The 22784-nt window shown below is 45.0% G+C and overlaps 1 protein-coding gene across 2 annotated transcripts in view; it reads left to right on the plus strand.

Annotated features, from left to right (window-relative positions):
• The window catches only part of CYFIP2 (cytoplasmic FMR1 interacting protein 2), a 113459-nt gene that overhangs the window by 75078 nt on the left and 15597 nt on the right, over positions 1–22784 (plus strand). For both annotated transcript variants that reach the window (XM_079916544.1, XM_079916545.1), the window contains one exon: positions 788–918. In XM_079916544.1, coding sequence (XP_079772670.1) covers positions 788–918 — 131 coding nt within the window. The remainder of the gene's footprint in view (positions 1–787; positions 919–22784) is intronic.

Raw genomic sequence — 22784 nt, forward strand, 5'->3', positions numbered from 1 at the left:
AAATAGTCCAGACCCATCCCACTGTGGAAGGAGAGTCTGGCCATCTACCTTGAAGTATTTGCTTCTCTAACATGGCAGCAAGCTGTCAGAGCACTGGGTTTGCACCCTACCTCTGCCACTGAATCACCTTGGACCATTTTTAATCCCCCTGAGTAATAGTATCATCTTCCATCAGTGAAAGTAAATGATGCCCACTGGGCCTGCTTCACAGCACTGCCCGGAAGCTGGAAGAGGTCCACAAGTGAGAGAACAGTTAAATCATGAATAGCGAGGTATAGCTGTAAAGGCCTTCCTTAGTTCAGCACGTCTACATTCCTTCCTCCATACGTGTCTATTTGAAAGAGGCCGGTGCCCCAGGTGTGGCATAAAGTGACATTTCTAAGGTAAGTCAGGAAATAGGAGTTTTTGCCACTCCACCTCTGCGCAGAGAAATAAGTCTTTCCTTTCCTAATAGTGAAAGCACGTGGACTGAATTTAGGGCCTGAGGGGTGGGGAAAGGTGGAGACTATGAGTTTGGCCCCAGGGGTTTTTTCTGAATACCAAGATGTCCGGCCCTGGGTCAGTGTGAATCAGAGTAGGAAAGGGCTGGGGCCGAAAGCTCTAGTTTTCGTTCCTAGCTGCGCCACTTAGCTGTGTGAGTGTGGACGCGCCACTTACCCTCTCTGAGCCGCATTTGAAAATGGGGGTAACTGTGCCTAGTCCATGGTATTGTTATGAGTATTACGTGAGATCCTGCAGATAGTGATTAGCACGAACCTCCAGCTGACCATCCCCCTGCATCTCCCAGGGATCCTGGAGTTCTTCCACCACCAGCTGAAGGACATCATCGAGTACGCAGAGCTCAAAACCGACGTGTTCCAGAGTCTGAGGGAGGTGGGAAACGCCATCCTGTTCTGCCTGCTTATCGAGCAAGCTCTGGTGAGTCCTGAACCCCGAGGGACTGTCATGTCTTGAGGATGGAAGGGACCCCCCCCCCGCTTCCGCCGCCTCAACAGATGCCCGAGGCCCCTCTAGCCACCCCGCCCAGGAGCCCTGCAGCTTAGTTCTGTGCTCTTCCAGGGCGGGCACACGCTCCTCTCCATTCCATTCAGACCACTCCGACCATTCGGACACTGAGGGGAAGCAGGCCCGGGAGTCAGACAGGCCTGGGTTCCATCCCAGACCCCCTCCGCTAGCGGCAGGGCCTCAGCAGTCCTTCGGAGCCTGGGTTTTCCATTCACTCCCTAGACACATGGTTAACTCCTGGCTGCCACAGTGTGGGCACTGCACTGAGGGATGCAGCGGTAGCTGGCCCCACCTCGTGTCCTGGATGGTGGAGGGCAGACCTGCACTGAACAAGTGTTTACACAGAAACAGTGTGTTTACTGTCACAGCAAGTGCTGCGAGGGATGAGTGCCAGGTCCGGTCTGCTGGGAACCTAAAACCTGGTGTGGTCTTGAGGGTGAGGGAGGACTTCTCTGAGGAGATGACTTGGAAAATGACCAGGAATTGGCCTGGTGGAGAACTAGAGACAGCTGTTTCAGGCTAAGGGAAGGGCATGTAGTGTTGTCTCCTTTTGTTGTGATGGAAGACAGTGATTCTACCCTGCAGCGCAGTTTAAAGGCTGAAAGGAGATAAGGCATATAAAGTGAGTACAGTAAGAACCACATAATTGGTCAGAGTTAGCGTAATGGGCAAAAGCACGAGTCCCTGTGCTTCCACCTCTCGGGACCACACGGAACCAGCGCACTCTCTTCCACCGGGCCAGCCCTCATGGCTTATTCACAGAGGCTGCGTTCTTCACACACTCCCAGCGCTCTCCACTTGGCTCTGGTCCCGTGAGGCGTCCACAGGTGGGCCCAGCCCTCCAGGCGCGGGGTGACTGGTACAGCCGGCGCAGTGGAAGGTAATGCAGAGGGGTGTTGCTTGATCCTCAGGACGCAGCAGGAGCATCTTTCAGCATCCATTCCTGCCTTCCTCTGTCCGCACACACATTCAGCAAAAGGGTATTGAGAGCCTGCTCGTTGCCAGGTGCAGTCCTAAGTGGTGCGTACATGGCTATGAATGAGAGAGACAAATTACTACCATTTTTATTCTGGAGAGGGTGGCGACTGAAGCAGTAAACAACCGGAGATGTGAATGCAGATGGTACGTGCTGTGAAAGAATAAACAGAGAAACAGGACAGATAGAGAGTCACAGGTGCCAGGAAGGCTGTGGTGTTTTTGGAGAGGATGGAGCTTGAGGTCTTTCAGAAATGGAGAGAAACCTGGAGTGAGCTGGAGTGGAGAGGTAATGTCGCCCAGGTGGGGGCTGAGGTGAGAGAGGTGGATGGCCTCAGTCCTGGGCCGCGTGGGCCCCGCGGGAAACCTTAGGATGCTGTGAGATGGAGAGTGGGGGGGTCTGATTTACTTTCTTAAAGGCCCTTTGGCTGTTGGGAGAAGCAGCAGCTGGAAGGTGAGTGAAGGGCAGGGCTATTTGTAGCTGTTCTGTCCAGGGGTCGTCTTGGAGGCAGGAGGCACAGGGAGAAGGGCAGGAGAAGGAAGGAATTCGGAAGGAGGTGGAACAAAGGTAGAGGTGGGAAGGAAGCAGTAAGGGCAAGATCTTAGAATAAGAGTCCAAGAGGGTTCCTGCCTCCAACCGAGTGAGCTCTGCAGCCAGGGATGTGGACCCGCTGCTCTCTCAGACCCTTCCCACCTGACGGTCTCTGAAACACAGCCTGATTTGCTTTTCTTCTGTGGGGAGTAATAGCCTCTCTGTGCCCCTTTAGATGGACTCTCGAGACAGCTAAGTATTCCTCTTCCTGCTAACTGGTTTTTAACATGGGTCAGTGGGCCTGGTTGCTATGGCAACGTAGCCAGTCAGAAGTCACAGGGATAAGATACATAGGCGAGGGCTTCCCTGGTGGCGCAGTGGTTGAGAGTACGCCTGCCGATGCAGGGGACACGGGTTTGTGCCCCGGTCCGGGAAGATCCCACATGCCGCGGAGCGGCTGGGCCCGTGAGCCATGGCCGCTGAGCCTGCGCGTCCGGAGCCTGTGCTCCGCAACGGGAGAGGCCACAACAGGGAGAGGCCCGCGTACCGCAAAAAAAAAAAAAAATAAAAAGGATACAAAGGCGAAAACGCTCAAGGCCACAGGAAGAGGAGCACCAAGAGACGTGGAGGTGGGGGAGGGCGGGTGTCTGAGGCCTCACTTCCTAGTGTCTCTCGTCAGCGCCGCCTTTCATGCGGAGCATCAGTTAGCGTCCCCTGTATAGACCCCAAGAGGCAGACTGTGGATGAAGCTACAAGGAAAGGAAAATTCTGTCTCAGGCATCCCTGCCTAGGTGGTCAGTTGCATATACCGCGGAGGACAACAGGACACTCACATCAAAGACCTTCAGAGCTGAGAGAGACTCCAACAGTATATGTGTCCCAACCCCCTCTATGCATAAGTGAGGAAGTGGAGAACCAGAGAGGGCACAACTTGCCTGAGGTCACACAGCACATCAGCAGCAGAGGTGAAAGAACAAAAGCGAAGGTTTCTGGTACTGATCCCAGTCCTTGGGGGGATGGGGGTGGGGAGGGGACATAGAGAGAATCAGGACTCCCCAAAGCTGTGCGCTCTGCTTTCTACTTAGACATCTGGGGAAATCCCCAAGCTAAGACAGTGCTTTCCAAGATTAGAATGAGGCAGGAGCTTTTTAATTTATGAAGCTGGAATTAAATATTCAAATGACATATTGATCTCATTAAATAGGAGGACTAATAAAAAAACGATAGGAAGAGGGGAGAGAGGGAGGAAGGAGATACTCTTAATATATGTCTGTAGAGGAAGGGCGATTTAAACTGGAACATCTGTGCTCTGGAGGGCTGCGTAACAGGCAATGAAAGTGGCTTTGCACATACAACATAGAAAATGGTGAAAGACATAATACTGAGTGGAAAAAAAGTGAGTTCCAACACAAGGCACACATTATGATGCCATAAAGTAAAATAAACAAAATAAAGCTCACAAAATAACCCTGCATTGGAAAAAAAATCTAGGAAAATCATCGCAAATAATTCAGTCATTTTTCTCTAGGTATCAGGGAGGGAGCTAGGATTAGAGGTCAACAGGAACTTTCGCCGTATCTGGAATGTCGAATTTTTTACAAGGGAAATAAATTCATGATTATCATTGAACTAAAAATTAATTTAAAAAATATGAGTAGTATATCATAGTTTCAGAAAAACTGGAAGGACTCTGAAAAGTACAAAGTAAGAAGCCTTTTGCCCACTCGTGTTGCCTTTGTCTAATGTTTGCAGGGTTCTGTCCTGTTGTGGGTTCCATATCAGTATATATGCTACAAATACCTTCTCTTACTCTGTGGCTTGCCTTTTTTTTTTAACAGATTATTAATAAATCATTGATTTGTGGATGGAGAGAATATAAATTGAAAAGGTTGATTGGACAAAGATATTTTCTTCTTTAAGTTTGGTGTTTATAAAAAATTCAGGGTGCAATAGCAGTACAGAAGAACATGTATATCCCTATGGGATGGGTTGTTTGTTTGCTTGGTGTTTTTAGTGATGGTCTAACAAGCGTACAGTAATACAGTTGACCCTTGAACAACATGGGGGTTAGAGGTACCTACCCTCTGCATAGCTGAAAATCTGTGTGTAACTTTACAGTCGGCCCTCCATATCTGCCGTTCCATATCCATGGTTCCAATCTGCAGATTCAACCAGCCACGGGTCTTGTAGTACCGCAGTATTTACTACTGAAAAATATCCATGAATAAGTGGACCCACACAGTTCAAACCCATGTGTTCAAGGGCCAACTGCGTATGCAGTATTCCCACTACATAGACTAGTTGAATCATCCATCTTACTGTGGATGTATGTTTGGATTGTTTACAGCTTGATACCATTATGAATAAAGATACTATGAATGTTCTTACACATTTCTTTTGGTGGATGTATGCTCTCATTTTTATTGGGTCAATACCTAGTAGTGGAATGGTTGGATCAATGTGTAGACATATGTTTAGCTTCAGTGGATACTACCAGACAGCTATACGAGGCGGTTGTACCAGTACATACTCCCGTTCAGCAATGCATGAGAGTGTTTTTTCTTCGCAGGCTCATGACCGGTTGGATTTGTCTGTCTTTTCAGTCATAGCCGTTCTGGTGGATACGTTGCGATATCTCACTCTAGTTTTGATTTCCCTGATGGCTAATAATGCTGAGCCTCTTTCCATGTGGCATTCCCCTTTGGACAGCCTCTCTTGTGAAATGTTGTTCAGTATTTTTGCCTATTTATTACTGAGTTATCTTTTCCTTATTGATTGGTAGACATGATTTATATATTATAGATACATGTATTACAAATATATTTCTGTGGCATGTCTTCTGATGAGCAGAAGTTCTTCAGGTTTATTGTATTTACCTTTTCTTTTTCCTGTATGATTGATGCTCTTGTGACTTGTTCAAACAAGTGTCCCCTACTCTTAAGTCATGAAGATGTGTTATCTTCTCAGAGTTTTAGAGTTCAGCCTTTCCAGGCGTAACAGACCTTTAAGTCTGTTATTCACCTGGAATTGATGTTTGTGTTGAGTGAGAGGTAGAAATTCAATTTCATTTCTTTCCAAGTTGTCTCCACACGTCTGATTGAAAAGCCCTCTTTCTCCCCACTGTGCACAGTGGTAGTGCTGTGTCTGTCATTTATCAAGTGTCCACAAAGGGCTGGTCATGGCAGGCTTTTAATAGACACTTGTTGAATCGAATCTGAAATGGACCATATTTGTTAGGTATCTATTTATAAGGCTGTTGTGTTTTTAAAGGAAATTCTGTTCCTAATGACTAGAATTTCCTCTAGTATCTTTTACCCTGAGAAATCATAAGGGAACTATTCCACAATCACCAGGTTTTTGTTCAAATTTTGTGTGGTTTTCGAGCCATCGGCCCATTGTTTGTTATGCCAACTCACACCAGGAGAGGGCCCTATTCTTTCATGGGAGCGAGGGAGGGCCTGAGTCCCTGTGGAGACAGCCCTTCAGTCTGCAGAGCCTCCCACGCAGGGCTTGAGAGTGTTCCCTGCCTTTGGGCCTGTTGTTTATTTATTTTCTCCTCCGTATAGCAGAGTGAGCCATGGCTATAGTGGTCGGTCATGAGAGAATTACTTATCTTTACAGGACGTGAGGACGGTTCAGGCCCAAACTCACAGAACTGAATGCTGGTCAGATTTGGGAGAGCTATCGGAGGCCATCCAGGGCAGGTGTGTCTACATCACCACCACTGACATTTGGGGCCAGATGCTCCGTAGTGGGGGGGGGGGGGGGCATGTTGTGTGCGTGGCAAGGTGCTGAGCAGCATCTCTGGGCTCTGCCCCATAGATACCAGTAGTACCTCCCCAGTTATGATAGCCAAAAATGTCTCCAGATATTGCCTAATAAAAACCTCCCCCGTTGAGTACCACTGATCTGGTGCAATCCCAGTTCCACATTTAGCAGATAGGAAACTGAGTCCCGCCGAGGGAGATAACCTTCTCAGAGCTACAGCTACTCAGCTAGTACAGGAGTTGAAACAAGAACCCAAGATCCTCACGGTTCACATACTCAGGGCCAGAGAGCTGCTCTCCTGAGCTTTGCAGATTGCTCTGTTGGCTTTTGTTTCTATTTTTGTTTTAGTTCCAGCTCCATGTCTGACCCCTCTGTCTCCTGCTTCCACTTTATAGTCCCTTTTCTTTCATTTTGCTTTTCTTATTGCATCACTGAAATAAATTCTTCGCTAGAAGACAGAGAGGTGCAGAAAGAAGAAAACAAAAAGCACAGTGCCGCACCAAGATAACCACTGTTCACATTCCAGTGTGTTTATGTTCCAACATATTAATTTTCCACGTATACATACGTGTGTGTGTGTGTGTGTGTGTGTGTGTGTTTTACTTTGTTTAGTTGGAAGCTGAGAAGAATGATTACCTCTGTGGGGTCTGAGGGAGACCGGGACAGACAGGGGTTAGGAATCTTCTACTTTTACTCTGCACTCTCAATTATTGTTTGAATTTAGTGCAGTAAGCCTTTATTGCTTTTTTTTTTTTCCTTTAAGAGGAAATACTCCCACGCTGAACAAATGTTCACGCTCCCTGATGCATGGGAAGTTAAAGCAAAAGCCCACCCTCTACCACCCACCTCAGACTGTCACTCCATATTCCACCTATACTTGATCCAGGGTTATTTTGCTCCTCACCCTGAGAAAAGATGCCCCCAGTTACGCAGAACACGAATTCTGTCCCCACACCCAGGCACCATCAAGTGGCTCCCCTCCGCCTGACTGTATGAGTGGTTCCTCCAGCCCAAACCCAGAACACAGTGTTTTTCTCAACTGGAGACGAGCCAGGATTTGTGGGAAGGAGGCATCTTGACTCCCAGTAATACCTTTCCTTTCCGTGGCTTTACAGTTTTTAAATATATTTACATCCTTTCAGACCTGTCATAATCTGGGAAACACACCTGTTAGGTTCATCAGATTCCTGGCAAAAATGGTCTGTCAGTAAGAGTCTTTGGTTCTTCAGACATGACTGAGACCCCCCAACAGGCCAGGCAGCGTGTGGGACTCCGGGGCTCACCGATCACTGGACACCATCACTTCCTGGACGGCACTGTTCACCGTCTACACCCTCTGCCTTTCAATATGGAGGGCTAGCCCTCTGCGGGGTGGGCAGGATGATCTCAGGGCCTTTAACTATTGACTTACTAAAAAAACAGGAAATAAATTCAGCCCTCCTGTTTATTAACACAGCGCTCAACAGTGACAGCTGTCTAGAGTTGATCAAATAAATACGTGCTAGTTGAAGTGTTTGCTCAAATTTTACTAATGAAAGTGTGTGGTCAAATAAGTTTGGAGAGTGACCAGCCTATTTCAGAACAACTGAGTGAAAAGTGGCATCAAACAAGCACTGATCTGTGGAACACAGAGGAGGGGTGGGGGTGATAGGAAAGATTTCCCAGGTGAGGGTCCCTATTGCATCCTCAGCCCCAAATACAGAGCTCATTAATTATAGTCTCAATGAATGGGGGCAGGAACATGTCATCTCTGTCCTAGATGATGAGTAGAGACATGCCTGTCGGTCCTCTAAAATCTTCAAGATACCGCCATTCAATGGGCAACAGAGGCGGTCAGTCACCTTCGTCCAAAGCCACCTCTGTCCTTGGAATATGCTATGCTGATGTCATTAACCTTGCCGGTAGTTGCCACAAAATCAGGGCCTTGGTTACTCACTTCTGTATTGATGACTTTTCTATGACGAGACCCCAGTGGACAGAATGCCTAGAAGCTGAGGGTTCGGGGGTCGTTTGGTACAGTTTGCTCTACTAAGTGTTACAGATCTTCAAACACCCAGGAGGTAGTGTAATGGTCTCGTTAAAATCACTCAAACTCCTAAAATATCCTGATGTCTGAGCCCCATCCCACTCCAAGGAAAACAAAATTTTCGCCAGTGGGGCCCTGGCTGAAATGCCTAAAAGCTCCACACTTGACTGTAATGTGCAGCCAGGGTGGAGAACCCCTGTTCTAGAAGGCGTCTTCCTAACTAGTATTGCCAAAGCTTCGTCGTTGACGTGTTGTCGGCACAGTTCTTGCCATATCTGCAGACCACTGGTCCTATTGGTATTTAAAGTAACTTTTTACCTTAAACTTATTTTAAAAGGAAACTTCATATCACTTCCATTTAAAACACAATATTCTCTTGCTGTCATTAGAAAGCAACCAGAATAATAAATTCCATGAAAACAAAACACGATGACATAATTCCAGTTGCTGTGTGCCTAGGCCCTGAGCTTGAGGCCTGCACTCTCTCTCTGTCTGTTAAAAACAGAGATCAGCAAATGTTACAGAAGTAGTAAGACATGCTGGTTCCAAGTGGAGACTTTCTCATTAAACTTGTGAGAAAGATTACTAGGAAACTGAAAAGGAAAAAATGTTCTCGCTGTGACTCAATATTATGAAATTCCATTGCACTGTACCCGCATTTCCCACCCTTTGGAAAATGCCCACCTTAGTTGACATAGACATGCATTTGAGGGAAGGAAAAGCTACTTTCGAGGTCAGTTTCTTGGCTGTAGATCTTTCCTAGTTGACCAGACATGATTCTGATCCAGAATAATAATTCATTTTCCCCTTGACAATTCGGGGGGTGGAGGTGAGACATAGTAAGTAATATATAGCGTTATTCAAGTGAGGCACAGATCGGTGGGGAAAGACAGACACAGACAGACAGACACACACACACACACACACACACACACACACACACACACACACACACACACACACACACACACACACACACACACACACACACACACACACACGAAATTAAAGTACTGATTTATTGAGCCAGGGCTACAGAGAGCTCCTGGAAGTGAGGGGCCCACGGAGCAGGACCAGATGGAGCATGCCTCGGTGAACTTTCCACTGCACCTGGAGTCCCCACTGAGGGGCTGGAAGCTGCAGCTCGTACCCTGTGTGCAAAGGAGGGTCGTGGTGGATGTGGGAAGCCTCATTTCATGGCTGTTCCACACGCCCTGTATCCTTGGGGCTTAACATCAGTACGCAGGAAACACTGACATCTATGTGCGTCCATATAAGGGAATGTTTAGACCGCTGGGCTCTCTGGTCAGGCCCTGTCCCCCGCCACCCCCTTCCTGCGGGAAAGCCAGGGTGGGGATTCCTGTGGGGTGCCCCACCTCTAGTTTTCCAGCTCATTTCTCCACGCTCACTCGACAAAGACAAGAAAAAAAAAAAGAAGTGTTAGTGTTATTGTCTTTGTTGCCTCAAGACTCAGAATGTTATCTAAGAAAATACTGTTTTTGAGAATGGTTTCATGATTCCCCTTAGGAAATCAGCTAAAACTGGTATGTAGTCATTCACCCAGAAACAGAGCCTAAAGGTAGAGTCTAATGCTGTTTTACAGGAATCTGACACGCGTAGGATCACACCGACCCTGTTTTTTTAAATATGTATCCTGAATCTATCTGTTAACCAAGAGAAGTCAGATGCCCAGTTAGCCCCCTAGAGTGAGTGAGTTGGGAACATGAAGTTTTGTGGTATTTCATGGAAATCCCTAATAGTTCATCAGTTTTAAATTAAGTAAGATAGAAAAGGAAAATTTTAAGACTGAAAGCAATACAAAAATAAAATACTCATCCCTTGAATTTTTACGTGGGTTCCTTACAATACAGTATTTTTGCATCCTGACTTCAAAAATCTCTTCATTTTTACCTGCTCTGTTGACAGAGAGCAATTTTAGCTCTTACTAATCCTCTAACGACTAGTACTCTCAGAATCGTAATATGTTAGGGGTTGTCCTAAGCCATAGTAATAGTAAATGGCACTTGGTAAGTGTAGCAATTGTCACTCATTAGCTTCTCTCAGGGAGGACCCTGTACTGAAGCAGGAACACACAGAGGTTCCCAAAGGAGGGAATCACTGGAATACTTTTTTGGTAGAGAAATTGCTTCGTCTTCACACTTTAGAAAACTCATCGTGGTTGGATCCTAGATCCCCCAAAAAAGGCTATGAAAGAAACAGCTTAAGAGCAACCAGGAAATGTTAGTATTATATGATATCAAGAACTTTTTAATATAGGTGATCATAACATTGAGGTTACGTAGGAGGATGTCCTTGTTTTCAGGAATTGCATGCTGAAGTATTTAAGGCTGAGTGATGCAATGGCTTCAACTTACTTTCAGATGATTCAGTAAATCAGAGAGAGTCAAAGCAGATATGGCAAAATGTTCACTGGGACTCTACATCAAGAGTACTGTTCTTTCAAATATTTTGTACGTCTAACATTTTTCATCACACAAACTTGAGGGGTGTGTGAAGGAAACTGAATCATGGAATCTGGAAAGCTAAGATGAAAAAGGGTCACATGATGTATAAAGAGGAAGAAAAGTTATGAGGGCTTTTGTTTTTTTTCAGCTACTTGCGCTAGTTGGTGGGATTTACTCTTGGTAACATATGCCCCAGAGCTACTTCTGACCTCATTTTTTTTTTTTTTTTTTTTTTTGCGGTACGCGGGCCTCTCACTGTTGTGGCCTCTCCCGTTGCGGAGCACAGGCTCCGGACACGCAGGCTCAGCGGCTATGGCTCATGGACCCAGCCGCTCCGCGGCATGTGGGATCTTCCCGGACCGGGGCACGAACCCGTGTCCCCTGCATCAGCAGGTGGACTCTCAACCAGTGCACCACCAGGGAAGCCCTGACCTCATTTTTGTAATTTATAGAGGCATCTGCTAGTGCTGAACTCAGCCACGACTCTCATGCTGCCCATCTGTTTTATTTGTGAGCAGGAAATAGCAGTTCAAGATCACAGAAAACCAAAGCTGGGGAAGCTGGCCAGCCCAAATTAGAAGGAGGCCACTCGGGTTTCTGAGCACTGCTGGGAGAGCACGCAGGACACCACTGTCGGCTGCCCTCCTCCCAGGGGCCCGTGGTAGGGAGACTTTCCCTCTGCTTCTAGGTCTTTGAGAGAAAAGAAAACAGTAATGCCTTCTCCCTGTGCTCAACTTAAGAGACATGTTTCCATCGAGCTTCTCTGAGGGTCACTGCCTTTCCATTCTTGCTCTGGGTGGAATTTACTAGTAGGTAAAGCATTAGGGGATAAAAGACAGCTGATTTGCCCATGTAGCAGCAAAAAGGATCTTCATACCATTGTGAATCAGATCATGCAACTCTCCAGCTTAAAACTGACAGGTGGCTTCTCAGTGTACTTAAAAATCTTTTCTTTTAATTTATTTCATTCAAGTATAGTTGATGTATAATGTTTTGTTAATTTCTGCTGTCATTGTACTTAAAATTCTAACTCCCAGCTTTGGCCTGTGAGGCCCAGATTATTCAGCTGTACCTTCTCCTCCGACTTCATCTCTTATTAGCACTCTCTCCCTGGCTGCACGGTCCAACCACATCAAGCACACGGCCGACTTTGAAGGTCAGGCTAGAGATAAGGAATCCGCGGTACCCTGAAGATCTGCACCAGGACCAAGGCTGAATCTTACTATCCTTGGCTTCTACCCTATTGCTTGCTCACATTTACCCCCTTGGCATTATAATTCAAGGGGCACCAAGAGCACCCCCAAAACAAAAGCATCTCTTCTGCTTTCTATCACAGTACATGAAATTCTCCTATTAGAGACTTAATTTGTTGATTTGAAATATTATCTGATCTTTAGAAGCCCCGCTAAAATACAAAGTCTGCTGAGACTGTTTGGGAGAAAGATAATGCTGTGCAAGCCAGTTCATTGGTGGGTATTCATTTATCAAATAATTGTGTTTTTTTTAATTTTTATTTATTTTATTTATTTATATTTGGCTGCATTGGGTCTTCATTGCTGCGTGCGGGCTTTCTCTAGTTGTGGCGAGTGGGAAGCTACTCTCCATTGTGGTGCACAGTCTTCTCATTGCGGTGGCTTCTCATTGCGGAGCACGGGCTCTAGGCGCGCGGGCTTCAGTAGTTATGGCTCACGGGCTCAGTAGTTGTGGCTCACGGACTCTAGAGCGCAGGCTCAGTAGTTGTGGTGCAAGGGCTTAGTTGCTCCGCGGCACGTGGGATCCTCCCGGACCAGGGCTGGAACCCATGTCCCCTGCAGTAGCAGGCGGATTCTTAACCACTGCACCACCAGGGAAGTCCGTCAAATAGTTTTGAGGAGTAGGAAGATCACTCAGGAAAAGGTGTGGGGGAACTAAAAGACCTCCAGGCAAAAACAAAAACAAACCAAAGGAGAACACTGAAGTAGAAACTCTGTACTGTGCTTGGTGAGATGTTGATAGTATACACTAAGTGATAGAAATAGATTACAGAAGAATAATATTTTATATTCCATTCTTATTTAAAATATATGCTTAAATGTTTTATGCATGGAAGAACCTGGCAGGATAAACCCCAAAAGGTTATCAGTGATGACCCCTGGATGATGGGGTTATACATTTTTCCTTTTATAAACAAAAAGGTATCTGCATCTTCTATTTTTTCAAAAATAGCCGGAAAGAAAGGGGCTAGAGTGACAGTTTTAAAAATATATCTAACACATTGCACAGTGACTGTATTTAACAGCACTGTATTATATACTTGAAAGCTGCTAAGAGAGTAAATCTTAAATGTTCTCACCGCAACGATAAGAACAAAGATGGCAGTTGTGTGAGGTGAAGAATGTATCAACTAACCTATCGCGGCAGTCATTTAGCAGTATGTACAGGTATCAATCATCACATCATACACCTTAAACTTAGGCAATATTATATGTCAATGATCTCAGTATATCTGGGAAAAAAAGCTGTGTCCACTAAATTAATAGTTTTTCAAAGGATAGTCTTCTCCTAGAGGGTGAATTAAGTATTGGGTGCATTTCCAGAAGAAAATGACAAATGTCAAGTCAAATAACACATGTAAAGTGATTAAAATGTTAGATTAAAATGTTGTTGTTGTTGATGGACCTTAGAAGCAGCCACTGCCTCTTGGTCATGGTTGGTACGTGAGATGACCCCGGGGCCATCATTAGCACATATGTTGCCTTCAGGCAAATCATCCTTTCTCAAGATCTTCCACCTCCTTCTTTTGATTATTTTCATAATATATTGATGTTTTTATGGAACAAAATACATCTGCTGGAAAATCATTATAAACAATCGATCTCTGATGTCTACGATATGTTTGGCACCCCCTAGGATGGGATACCCTTGAACAATACACTGTCTGCATAAACCATTCACAGCAGCCCTGGGTGAAACTTTTTTGTCATCTCTGCTAGAGATTCCCCCCCCCCCAAAAATAAATCCTTATCTCCCCCCAAAAAATAAATCCTTATCTCCCAAAAAAGAAGAGTGGTCTGAGACCCCTGGAGACTGCTTCGTTGTCCTGACATTCTGGCACTGGAGTTTGTCCTACTTTGGTATCTGGGAGGCAACTAAAGTACCCACTTCCTCTTGGTCAGATGTACAGTCCATATAGCAAGGCAATATGGCAAGACATAGGACGCTAACGAGGTATTATTAACCAGTCAGCTGTTTCCGTTTCAGGGCAGTAAGATGGAAGGAAGACTGTGGGTCTTTGTTCCAATTAAAACTCAGACTTAATTCCATGTTTTTCCCAGTCCATGAATTTGCTAATTTCACATTCCAGTGATTTGCAATGAACATAGTTCCCTGGGGCCTTTGCTGTTGCATTGGCCGTATGGCAGGCCCAGCCTCTCCCTCCCAACACCCAGCATTTGAGGTGTGCAGTCCAGTGGTTCTGAAGAGGTGTTCTGGGTGGCACAGTCCACTGGGCTTCATGACGAGTAAGGGGAACTCAGACGATGAGGACATCTTCCACCCAGCAGGTTCTAACTGGTCACTTAGAGTTTTTAAATCAGCATTCCCAACTTGAGACTTGGTACAGGCACACGGAAGTCCTCGTGCTTTTGTCCCTCTCAAGAAAGACCTATGTCCATTCAGCAGAGCAGGATGAAAGAACAGGGTAAGGTTGGTTTTAGAAAAGATGATTGTCCTATAGCCCCAGTGCAGGTCAGCCAGACCTAGATCAGCAAGAGAATTCTGAGAGGTCTCTGCTACAGCTTATCACACGTTTCTTTATTAGATAAGTATTACCGTATACCCTGCCTATATCCAAAAGAATATGCAGTGCCTCATACTTAAAGAAATTGTTTTGCTGAGTCTAGGGACGATGACACAGAATAAGACCAAAAAGGCATGAAGAGGCAGAGGGGAAGGCCAGGGTGTGTTACATCAGGCTCTCTCAGCCCAATTTCAGGTCGATTCCCAGGTACTCTCCTGGAAAGGGTATATCTTTGGACTCAGAAATCCTGGATTCAGGTCTTACCTCCGTGCTTGACAGCTATGAGCCTCTGGGGAAATGATTGAATCCCTGAGCCTTAGTTTCTATAGCCCCAAAATGCTGGGGCTAGGTCCCTACTTCCCAGAGCCTTTGTGTGAAATGAGGTTACCAGAGACCCCTCCCTCCTCTTCCCACAGCCCAGCAAGGATGCTTTGACTCGCCTTCCCTGGAAGTCGCCTAAAGCTGAGGGGTCTGACTGCCTACAGCCCCGTCAGCCCACCCCTCCGTTACTCGCCCGCTGAGCAAATGATTTCCTGCTCTCTACACACCAGCCATCTCATCTCCGATCTTATCTTCCCTCCGTCTGTGATTGCACATTTCCCAGGCCCATCTCAGGGCCATCAGTACCTCATTCCCCCCAGTTCTCATGTTCAGCACACACTTTATCGAATGCCTGTTCTCTGCAAGACACCTCGTGTTATTTCTCCCTCCTGCAAGTCTCTAGAGCCCTTGGTTGCAGACTTCTTTTGCACCTAGCGATTCTGTTTATTTCCCAGTCACAGGTATCTTTAACTCTCTTCCCCTACTATATTATAAACTTCATTAAAATCTAGTTTTTCCAGTCTTATCTGTCATCATGTTTCCTGCAGCATCCAGGCCCCACTCCAGTCAGAAAACAGTAAGCACTCAGTGGATGTTTGGTGAGCTGAGGGAAGGAAGGAAGAGGGAGCATCAAGTGCATAGGGGTAGCATTCTGCCTCACACCTGGCTGGAAAGGTGGCCTGCCACCCCCGTTCAGATGTGTATGGGTAGACATGGACGTGCCCAGAATTTATCAGTCTCCCCTTCATCTCAGGTACCACTTTGCACCTTGTCTTTCTTTGGTCTCATAGAGTCAGAGGAATTGAAATATCTGGAAAGGTCTGGTCACCTGGAGAAGCACCTACTCACATCTACCCTTGCACTTGTGTATTCCTTTTTCCTGGAGTCAGTTTCCATCCTCGTGCTGACGATCCCCAAGTTCAGATCTACTCTGTGGACCCTGTGGGGCCCTAGGCCTTATGTCTCGTTGCCTTTTAGACATCTTCTCTTGAATGTCCACAGAAATTCACCTTGCCAGGATCTGATCTCAGCTTCCTCCTGCCTGCAAACTCACTGTGTCTTCTGACCCTGTGAACAGCTCAGCATGGGTGTCCTTTCCCTCCCTCTGCTGTCATATCCAGTCTGTAGTTGGGTCTTTGATATCTGCTCCCAGCTCTCTGTCTCCTTTGCCACTGCTTCAGGCCCTGCGAACTCTCGCTTGGCCTATTCCAACACCCCTTTTGCCCTCCCCAGTGCTTTCTCTCTTGTAGCCAAAAGGTGAAACTGCAGATGTGATCACGCCACTTCCCTGATTAAAACCATCAGGATAGAGTCCAAACACCTGCGCAAGGCTTACAAGATCCTGCTGTTGCCTCCTGTTCACGCCTCCTTCCTCACCTCATGCCACCTTCCCCCAGCACTGAAAGCTTCAGTCTTATTCAGCTGTCACCCACTCACCCACTGTGGTCCCTCCTGCTTTGGGGCCTTTGACAGGTGCTGTTCACCCTCACCTGTCCAATACTTAGCCCTTGTTCAGGTCTCAGCTTAGCATTTCCTTCTCCAGAAAGTCTTCCCTATCATTCTCCCCAGAAGTCTGGAATGATTACCCCTATTATATATTCCTGTAGTACCCCAATTGTAGCACTTAACTAGAACTACCCATTTTACCTGTTTTCCTCCTCATCTTGGTAAGGACCATGCATTAGGTCTGCCTCGCTTACTGCTGTATCTCCAGCACCTTGCAGAGAGACTTGGTATGACAGATGCGTACTATTTGCTGAATGAATAAATGAACGGTTTAATTTCTGCTCAGGCTACATCCTAGTCAGAATGAAAGTGTTGAGAATTTGGGACGTCCTTGTTTGGTCTCTACATAGTATTATACCCATGTTCTCTATATTCCTCTTATTGGCCTTTCATAGCAGGTAAAATGCAGGTCCTGAGTATGGCTAGTCCCTCCGAAAAGACTCTTGATCAGTGTTTGCATGGGATGAAGCACCCTGGGCTGGGCCTGGATTAGAGAGCTCAACCGGCTTGGTGAGGGACCTGAATGAATAAGGGCTCTGATCAGTTTTTTAAAAGAAAACTACTGTAGACTGAAGGGTCTTGGAAGAGTCCTAGAAGGTGAATCTCGAATGGGGCTTTGCAGGATGGACAAGAATGATGTGGTTTGGGAGGGTTGAGGAAGAAGGAATTTATAGGGATAGGTTGACCACATGAGTGGTCTGGTTATTTACCTTGCAATCACACCAGTAGAACTTCAAAAATTAGTTGCTTGTGAAGAAATTGTCTACACAAATTCAGGATAGAAATTACCTCTGGAGTTTGGGGAGCAGAGGTTTCAGTAATTGCCTGTTTTTCAGCTAGAAGATGGCACAAGACTCTTTTCTTTCTTCTTCAAACTGCATATGTATGTCACAATTTTTAAGTTTAAAGAATGTTAGTTGATAAGACCAAAAGCCTAGTAAATAAAGCAACAAATGATGTGATCCTATCAGACAGGAGTGAGGCTAAAACGTTTCGCATGTAGTGAGATTTTAAAGTAATTTCCTCCTGTCTCTATTTTTAATAAGTGAATGTGTTTTTCATAAAGTGTGTATATATAATGGGGGCGGGGGGTATATTTCAAGCTTCCCAAGGCTTTGGCTGCATAGGCGACTATGGGAAAGCAGTGGGTGTGGAAGTGAGGTGGCCCTGGGTCTCGGTGTCAGCCCTGCTGCTTCCTTATCACTTTGTGGACCTGGTTGGGACACTCCATCTCCCCAAGAGTCTCAGCGTCCTCACAGGTAGGATGGGAATTGTAAGACCTATGTCACAGGGTGCTCAGAGCTGTGAAGCAGGTAACGGGTACAAAGCACCTGGCACAGAGTCTAGGGGAGGGACCCTTACCGACCATTTAATCCAGCCTCTTCATTTTTAAACTGTTCTTAATTGCACACGATAAATCAAATAGTACAGATGAGCTTATGGTGAAAAAGATCATTCTTGCCTCCGCTGGGCGTCTCCCCCGCCTGCATCTCAATCCCCAGGGCAACCTGCTTTAATCCTTTCTGTTTCTAGTTCTTTTAGTTGTTATCTCCATAACGCTTTGTAATATGAGACTAACCTCTATTTCTTCATGAGCAACTTTAAACAATACTTATTTTCTCCCTAGTTGGAAAGATAAGACTTTTAGCTCATTTACATCTGTTCCCTCTCTTCCTCTCAGTATTTGATCATGTTACATTCCATTACTTCTGTTGTTTTCCCTTGTAATCAGAGATAATCTGCTTACACCTCTGTTGCTTCTTTCAGTAACATTATTTAGTATTTTGACTCGAAATTAACAGTCCTAGTTTCCACTCCTAGACTTTTACCTCCGACCTCCTGTCAGCTACCCTTTTACCTTTATACTGGCACAGCTGTATTTTTTGTAACATTTGTATTTTGTTCTGCATCTGTGATTTGTTCCTTAAGTGTAGCCTAAAAAAAAAAGAGAAAAAAGACAACAGTATTTTTCATGTTATTAATCCTATGCAAATATTGTTCCTTGCTGGGCCAAGTGTCATGACCAAGGATTTTGTTTCCTTCCCTCTGATTCCAGCATCAAGACCCCAAAAGCTCCTTACTTTAAAGTTAAGAAGAATTACTTTCAGATTTTTTTCCCAGATTAATTTTTTGAAGTAATATATATTTAATGTAGAAAATGTAGTAAATACATACAAGTAGGAAAAAACAGGAAGGAAGAGGGAGAGGAATAGAAAATGAAAAGACACCTGAAAATCCAGCTTTATGGAGCGTTTACTAGAAATACTTCACATAGTGTTCATACAGGGCAATCAGTACATTGAAGAGAAAATACTTCCTTTATTGATAAGGGGAAACATCTATGCCTACATAAGCAAACCGAAAATAGGAAGGATTCTGTCCTAACTCTAAATTCCCTTGTGTGTCACAGACTTTCAACTTTTATTCCACATACTTATTGAGCATTTGCTATCTGCCAGGCACTGTGCTTACTCTTGCGAGTAAAATATGGTCAAAAATAATCATTGTCCCTGCCTTCCTGAAGGTTACATTCCAGTAGGGAGAGGTAGATATTAATCAAATAGTCACATGTGGGCATGTATAATACAAATTGAGTTCAGATGCTGAAAGGAAAAGAGCTTGGTTCTTTGAGGACATATAACAAAGGAACCGCATGGACAGGGAGGTATTGCAGTGGTCCAGGAAGTCTCCCTGGAAGGAATGATGCTTGAATTGAGATCTGAAAGAAGAGTGGGAGGACTTCCCTGGTGGTGCAGTGGTTAAGAATCCGCCTGCTAATGCAGGGGACATGGGTTCAAGCCCTGGTCCGGGAAGATCCCACATGCCATGGAGCAACTAAGCCCGTGCGCCACAACTACTGAAGCCCGCGTGCCACAATTACTGAAGCCTGTGTGCCTAAAGCCCGTGCCCTGCAACAAGAGAAGCCACTGCAATGAGAAGACCGCACACCACAATAAAGAGTAGCCCCCGCTCTCCGCAACTAGAGAAAAGCCCACGTGCAGCAACGAAGACTCAATGCAGCCAAAAATAAATTAATTAATTTAAAAAAAAAAGTGGGAATTTACTAAGCAAAGGAGGCGGGGTGGGAGAGATAGGTTAGGGAGCATTCCAGAGAGAAGGCAGAAATTCCGTGATGAATATGCAGACGGTGAATTCAAGTAACAGAAAGCTGTTGTGGCTGGAGCAGAAAGAGCTGACAGGGAGTGGGGAAGAAACCCGCTCTAGGTGGCCTTCACAGTCTAGGGGCTGAGTGGGTTCCTAGCAGAGTGGAAGGCCAGATGCCATCCTTTAGGATAGAGGTTGGATGAGAAGGTGGTGTGCATTAGCCTGAGTGCCCACAGAGAAGTCTGTTCAGATCCCTGACACAGGCTTTTGTGTGCTCTGAACTGGACATTTTTATCAGCCGCCATGGCCTCAGCTCATGAATGCCAAACAAGCACCTTCCACAAAAGGCGTTGCAGGGTATGTAGCCACCTCATCATGCAAATGGCCACATAGCTCATCCTTGGGGACCTTCCAGGCAAATGCTTTCCCACCTCTATGAGGAAACCACATCCTTCTCTTTCTTCACCTTCAGTAACAAATGGCATTACAAGGTAGAGAATACACAGGAAGCATGCCAACAGGAAGCACCCCCAAAGAACCTCTGGTCCTGCAGGTTGCAAACTCGAGTGGGAGGCGCAGGGTGCAGAGGGGGGCTAAATGGAACACTCCTGTCTCCCCCAAGGAAATCTGAAGTGGAAGCTCATCATGTAAAATGAATAAAGCAACAACATTGGTCTTGTTGTAGGGGGCCCAGAACCTTCTTCCCCTTTCTCCATCCCCTAAGGTGGCTTCTAAGGTCAGTTTTATTAACAAAATAAAAAGTTGATATTCATGCAAGGGGGCAACTTTCCTAGTAAGAAGACATTTCTAGGTGCAACTGAAAATTTTGGAAGAAAAGTAAACAAGAAAGATAAGAAAACTTGGCAGTAGGGCTATGTGTACCAATCCTCTTCTTGGAATACTTGCGTAATTCCTCATTGCACTTAAATTCCAGACTTCCTACCATACTACAAGACCTCGCATGATCTGGCCCCTCCCTTCTGTTAGGAACTAAGACTGTACTATGACTACCTGCGTCACTATACTCCAGCTTACTCTCTGCCTCAGCACCATTGCACTCACCTCCTATCTGCATGGTTGGCTCCTTCTTTATTCCGTTCTCTACTTAAATATCTACCCCCTCAAAAGGGTTTCCCCTAACCACGCTCTCTGAAGTAGTCCCTTCCCCACTCCCAGTCACTCTAGCCTGGTACCCTATTGTGTCTTACCGCTATCTGAAATTTTCTGGTGTGTTTTACTTGTTTTTATCTCTCTCAACTACAATGTAATTTACGTGAGTACAGCGATCTCGTTCAACATTATATCTGCAAAGCCTAGAACAATGCCTGGTACTCAGTAAATGTTTGTTGGATGAATGGATGTAATAGTATTCTCATATATGGAGGATAGTCATGTGGATAAAAAAATTCATTTATTCATCTAAGAAACGTGAGATAACACATATTCATTCATTAATAAATAATTATTGAGAGACTATCATGTCCTAGGCACTGGGGATAAAAGGTAAAAATAGAGGCGGCATCCCTACCCTTAAGGAGCTCATAGTGTTGTGGTCAATGTGGAGAAATGTGGAGAGGATCCAAGACATGAGGACTTACTGGTCATGGGACGTGAGGAAGAGAGACGAAAAATGAACCCCGGGTTTTAGACTTGGGCAGGTGAGGAGATTATTGTGCCATTCTGGGAGCAAAGGAACCTCAGATAAGAAGGGGAGAAGAAGGTCAGCTTTAGAAATGTGGAGCTGTGGAATATCCAGTGGAAATATCCAGTAAGGAGGTAGATATCCAAGTCTTGAGCTTGAAAGAGAAGCCTGGCTGGAAATACAGAGCTGGTGAATCAAAGGCAGTGCTTGTAGACATGGGAGTAGGTGAGACAAAGTAGGTAAAATGAAGTGAGGAGAAAAAAAGAAAGAGGGACCTTGGAGAAAACCAACATTCAAAGGGTGGTTAGAAGCCAAACCTGCAAAAGAATCTAAAAAGGAGAAATCAAAATAATGGAAACCACAGAACTCATTGTCATAGTAACCAAGGGAAGACAGTGCCTGATACATTAGAGATGCCATAGTACGAGGACTGAAAGGTATCCATTGAACTTGGTGACAGAGCAGCCTTCAGTAATCTTTTCCATAGCCATTGCCATGGCGTGTTATAGCTGGGCGTGATATTTTTGTTTGCTGTGAAGGGAAGTGAAGACTGGGAAATGGAGAGAGAGGTAGAAAGCTCTTGTAAGGTGCTCGGCCCTGAAAGGAGGAGAAAGATGGAAGGGTAGCTGAAGAATCTGGCTAGAAAAACACATTCAGTAATACTCTAAAGAGCAGAACAAGGATCTTGAATGGAAACTACTGGGAGGCTGCCTTGGTTTAAAACTTTGTAACCATTAGAATTGTTCAAAAATGGGTTGGGCTGCCTCCAGAAGTACTGAGCTCTTGATTACTAGAGGTATCGAAGAATAGCCTAAATGTTATAGTATATTAACAAAGAGTAAGGTGTTCAATCAGTCGTCTAGGCTTCCACCATAAGAAACTGGAGAAAGAAAAGCAAATTAAACCCAAAGCAATCAGAAGAATGGACATAATAAAGATAAGAACAGAAATCAGCAACATTGAAAGCAGAAACACTATAGGGAAATATAAATGAAACTAAAAGATGATTCTTTGGGAAAAAAAAATCGATAAAATTCATAAACCTCTAGCCAGACCAAGAAAAAAAAAGAGAAGAGACAAATTACCAGTATCAGTTATGAAATAGGGATATCACTATAGATCTCACAGACATCACAAGGATAATAAAGGCATACTACAAGCAACCCTAAGCCCATAAATTAAACTTAGATGAAAGGAATTAAGTCTTTGAGTCACAGAAAACCCCAAAACTCACTTAAAAAAAAATCGATAACTTGAACAGTACTATATGTGCTAAAGAAATTGTATACCTAGTTAAAAAAAAAAAAAAAAGACTTCCAACAAAGAAAACTCCAGATACAGCTGGTTTCACTTGTGAATTCTACCAAAAATTTAAGGAAGAAATAATAACAATTCCAGAAAATAGAAATTCCAGAAAGTAGAATACCAAAAATTTAAGGAAGAAATAATAACAATTCCAGAAAATAGAAAAAATAGAACTCTTTCCAACTTATGAGGTCGGCATTTCCCCCTAATGCCAACACCGACGACACTTGAAAACTCCAAATCAGTGTCTCTAATGGATATAGAGTAAAAATCCCCAAAAAATTATTAGCAAATAAAATCCACCAATACATAAGAAGGATAATGCATCACAACCAAGTGAAGTTTACCCCAAGAAT

Source organism: Stenella coeruleoalba, assembly GCF_951394435.1.
Source record: "Stenella coeruleoalba genome assembly, chromosome: 3".
NCBI classification, from domain to species: Eukaryota; Metazoa; Chordata; class Mammalia; order Artiodactyla; family Delphinidae; genus Stenella; species Stenella coeruleoalba.